Here is a 4,932-nt window from a genome sequence, read left to right as displayed (position 1 = left end):
GTTTGAATTCCTAATATATAAATAAACCAATAGCACTTAATTTTGTTGCAGCTATATTTTCTGAACCAACCTAGTTTAATAGATCTTTCCAACTTTATAAAACCACCAATTATCATAGCATCACTATATTTTGTGTTTAGACTTAAAATCTACTTATGAAATAATGTCATGGCTATGAATTGATCATTGTTGCTTAAAGCCCTTTTCCGACGGACAAAACAAAGAATGCTGCATAAATTCTTCACTTTAAAGCTGTTGAGTCATTAGCAAACTAAAAACGTCCCATGATTAAGACATTTTCAAATGCAACCCATTTAATCTCCATCAACCCCAACAATAGCCACAGCAAGGAACAATACCTACATTGATAGCTGCCGATTTAAATCAGTTTTCTTCCCATTCTCCTAATAAACTGTGAGGAAATGTGGCTATCTTAACAACACGGCATAACATTCGATATTGACTCTGTTCAGGGGCCGAATCTGCTTGATTAAATAAGATCAGAACCATAATACCAATGAGGGGCATTTAATATAAATTCTTTAGAAACACGACAAAAAGACAGAGGTACATATATGAGTGTTGACTAATCAGATCAGTCATTACACCCTCTAAAGGGAGTGTCAGCCACTAAAGGTCTTTGCTGAAGATGCTGGTTGCTTACAAAGTGCTGTATTGAAATACATTCATATACATTTGGGCTGACTGAAAACAGTAGCAGGAAAGAAAATAACCCCGAAGCCCTGATTGTAAAGCATTAATCCATTTAAGAATTTGGAGGGGTTTCAAAAGGAATGACCGTGATCACACAAAGCCTAAACATCAGCTAAAAATGTGTTCTTTTTGTCTAGCCAGTCATAAAAAAAAGAAGACTCCTCTGCTGATCAATTTTATGGAAATGTGGAGATATTATGATTTCAATTTCCATATTGACTGCAGGAAAAACAACATCAGCAAAGGTAGAGGCCACCTTTAAGTAGAGTTAGTTCTTCACACCTCAGCAGAACCACAGCGTGATCGCTTCTATGCCATTAATAAAAATAAATTATTAAAGAGGACAACAAAATAGGGATTAGATTAAATGAAATAGTGGTTAGATAAAATGAAATACTCTTTAGAAGCCATACATCTTTGTGTAACAAATTATGTTCCAACCTGAATTAAATGACTATTATAATTTTTTTAAAGGCACTGAATTTGGGGTTCCTGTTATTTGTAACTGTCATCAAATTACAGTCAAAAAGGGTGAAAATATTCTAGTCTAATAAATCCATATATGAGCCTTAATTCCTGAAATGAGTGATTGGAGGAATAACAGGGCTACCGGCAGGTGTTTACCTTGTCACCAGCGTTAGGGTTCTTGTCTGGGTGATACTCTTTAGCAAGTTTCCGGTATGCCTGCAAAGAAATACAACAAAAAAATCCTTTTAGATTGTGGCGATTTGTTTTTTTCTCAGTTTATGAAACATTTAACCTGGAACCTCCTACCTAAAGAAAGCTTGTTTACGTAATCACACGTGCCGGGATAATGAAACCCGGCAAAAACCCACAACTATCATCATTATCTTAGATAATTATTAATCTATTTCTCTACCAGTTAAGGGCGGCGAAGTCTTCTGGTCAGCTTTTATATACCTATATATAAATAGACAGATAATTGGGTTTAAAGCGGACCCTCAAAATGTCTGACAAGTTCGCAGCTAACGAAATTGGCAGAAGGCTAGTTAGCATCCCTTTATGAAACCTAAATTGCTCCGTTAACTCTGTTAGCAGCTTATTTATTTGTCCGAAAAAATATAAATAAAATACGCCGATATCACCTCTACAATAAAAAATGAACAACTTAGTATCATATACGGAATAACTGAATACTGATAAACCGGAAACAAACGTTCTTAGCTATGCTAGTTAGCCTGCATGTGGATAACGCAATTCAACGTGACATCAGGTACTACGCCAACAGGTTTAGGCTTTATAAGAAGCCAGGAAACATACCGACATAGATTCAACTTACACAAAATAAGAAAAATTACTTGAATATCCATTATATTAAGAGTACGTGGATTAATCTGCGTCACTAGGTTATAAAACGCGATCACTTTAGCTTAACCAAAAACCAAGAGCTAAGGTATTCGTAGATAAACTCAAAATTCTTAATGTTCTATTAATATCCAGTTAAAACTTTACACCATCGAGGGGAGTCGAAACATTCCGTACTATTAAGTACGCGGTTACTAAGACAACGCCAAGATTTCAGGCTAAAGCTAACGTGAGGTCAACAATTATCAGTACAAGAAGCCAATAAGTTATATCACAAATTGTGATTAAATGACCGAGTTTTATAAGTGAAAATAATGGACCTCGCTGCGCATGTGTGGTCAATTATGACCAGAATTTAGATAGAATTTGTAAAAATTAAAAGTTACAATCACATCGTCACAAGACCTTTCAGGCCATTTAATATGCTAGCAACATTAGCATGCTAGGCTACTTAAGGCTAGCATTAGCTTAGCAAACCATTTCCTGGTTCTAGAAAAGAAACAGCCTAATTTCTAGGCTTTTCTCGTTTACCCTGACCCCCTCCGTTAGATTACCTTCTTCAGGTCATTTTCAGTTGCGGACGGAGACACTCCAAGGATGTCGTAGAGTTTTGTATCGACAACATTGGCCATGGTGTTGCTTTGGATGTTGCTTATACAAGGAGGAGGGTGGACAAAGAGAAGGAGCCGGTGGAAAATGTTTTCCTCGTCTTGAGCTTCAGTTTCCGGAACGTTGGGGTCTCTTTCCGCACACTGCTGCCCCCTCGGGGCAGGGATGCAAAATTACATGTTGATGTAGGATTTATGGGAGCCAGAATAACGTGCAATAATTAGAGACAGTCAAATTATTTTCTATTTTTCATATAGGTAATCCACCAAAAACGTTTTGGAAGAGATGTTTTAACACATATTTTAACAATTAAACATTGATATTACAGTATGTTTGTTTTTGTTTTGATCTAAATGAAGTGAGAATATTTTTAAAGAAACCTTAATGCAATTTAAGTAAAACAGGTGTACCCATGAGTCTTTCTAGAATTTCTACAGTCAAGGACTAAAGTTTATTTCTATTATAATCTACTCCCAATTTAATGCACAGTCACTCATGATGAATTGCATCAAACACCCTGATGCACTGTCACATTTTATTGTGGATCTTCTTTGTAAATATGCAACATATCTAATATACCCATTCCTAATAGACTAGTGTTATATGTATCATTGCATTTTAACATTCTCATTTCCAAAGAAAGTAAAATCCTTCTTGTGTCTGATTTATTTTTCAAGGATATTTTTGAGGCACTCATCTTAATCAGGCTTGAGAATAATTTTAATCATACTTTTTTCTTTCCTCATCTAGTTTTGAGGTTATAATGTCCTTCAAGCCATTGGCTATATCCACTTATCTTTGCAGGGTTGTGGGATAGCTGATGCTTATCTCCAGCAGTCACTGGGCAGGAATGCCAATCCATTGCAATGCAGAGGCTTACGGGAAAATCAAACAAGTTGCGCAAATTCACAACCGAGAGCATGGTAAAAAGGAGGATATAGTCTATTGTGCATGTTTTTAAATGATGTAATGAAGATAGAGTTCTTATATGTTTCCATCGCATGTAAAGAAATAACATGCAAACCTCACACAGGAACCCCCAGGCAGAATTAATACCCAGAAGCAGTGCTGTTCAGCTAAATAAGTAAAACTATCAGTGGCTCCCCAATGCTTAAGGAATATCTTCTCACATTTCCAAAGACTTTGTCTGATACTATCATGCTTTGGTTATTGTTCTGTTTGGACTAATTACTCCCACTCCATGGTGCATTTCCCTTAGTCACTTCCAGCCACCATTTAGCACCATAACTAGCTCAGGCTGTAGCAACTAACTATCTGCAAGGCTTTCCACCCGTTTCCCTCCCTGTATATACCTCACCACCACTCCACCTGCTGTCAAATAAGTAGATTAATATCAGGGCACATGGGACCTAACTCAGTATTACATATAAAAACGTGATCTGTTGCCCAAACAAACTGTTGCTTGCCAACTGCCATTAAAAATCAAGAAGAAGAATACTTCCTGTCAGAATGTAAACTAATCAGTCCGCTTGTTTGTGGACCCAGACGTTTGTTACTCACCTGTTCCTGCCATTAAGTCTTATTTGAAACACAGCAGCTTCTGGCTATAATGGTCTGGACAGTTGCAGGCCACGTCTGACCTTCTGGACAGCATCAGACAGCCCCCCTTGTTTCCAGGACCTGCCTGCACCTTCTCTGCAACACCCTCACCCTTTTCAATAAAATTTTAAACTGTCATACTGTGTCGGCTTAAATTACTGGGTTCCCCATAAAAATACAAGACATACATTTAAAAAAAATATGACGATGAAATGTTTTTATTCATCCAATTTTTTTTAGATTTGAAAGCTCAGTGGAACCATGCACAGGTTACAAAAACCTGGGGTCATCTCAGATTCCAGTCTCACCTCTGAACACGTAGGGCCTGGAAGGGATGCCAGCATTAAAACTCCATGTCTAGTATAAGATGCTAGACATCAGCACCACCAACTATTCCTACCACCTGGCTCTGTGCTTACTGACTGAGCCCCAGGAGCTAAGATGTGGTGGCTGACAGTGAGCAATGGGGTGCTTCAACAAATCCAGGCTAAGAGAGAGTGCACATGTCCACTCTGATTAGGATCAGCACATTGCTCTTCATCTGTGGTCACCGTTCCCATGAGTGTTTTAGTTAGAGCAGGATCACGCTAAAATAAGATGCAGGGTTTGGAGCTCCTCCTGCAGATGCTAGCCTCGTGAGACCATCCTGATCTCGCGACCTTTCAAGATTTCACTCGCTAATCAGTCTGGAGACTCTCCGTTAAAGAAAATTTGGAGCCGTTC

At 38.0% G+C, this 4,932-nt stretch overlaps 1 protein-coding gene across 1 annotated transcript in view; it reads right to left on the bottom strand.

Annotated features, from left to right (window-relative positions):
* Positions 1-2,777, bottom strand: part of dnaja2 (DnaJ heat shock protein family (Hsp40) member A2) — a 14,305-nt gene extending 11,528 nt beyond the window's left edge. Inside the window, exons 1-2 of the mRNA XM_015375200.1 lie at positions 2,595-2,777; positions 1,339-1,398 (exon numbers count right to left, since the gene is read on the bottom strand). Coding sequence (XP_015230686.1) covers positions 1,339-1,398; positions 2,595-2,672 — 138 coding nt within the window. The 5' untranslated portion in view covers positions 2,673-2,777. The remainder of the gene's footprint in view (positions 1-1,338; positions 1,399-2,594) is intronic.
* Positions 2,778-4,932: the final 2,155 nt, after the last annotated feature.

This window comes from Cyprinodon variegatus, unplaced genomic scaffold (assembly GCF_000732505.1).
Source record: "Cyprinodon variegatus isolate N-32 unplaced genomic scaffold, C_variegatus-1.0 Scaffold114, whole genome shotgun sequence".
Lineage (NCBI taxonomy): Eukaryota > Metazoa > Chordata > Actinopteri > Cyprinodontiformes > Cyprinodontidae > Cyprinodon > Cyprinodon variegatus.
The sequence above is the reverse complement of the archived record's forward strand: the minus strand, read 5'-3'. Positions and strand labels throughout refer to the sequence as shown.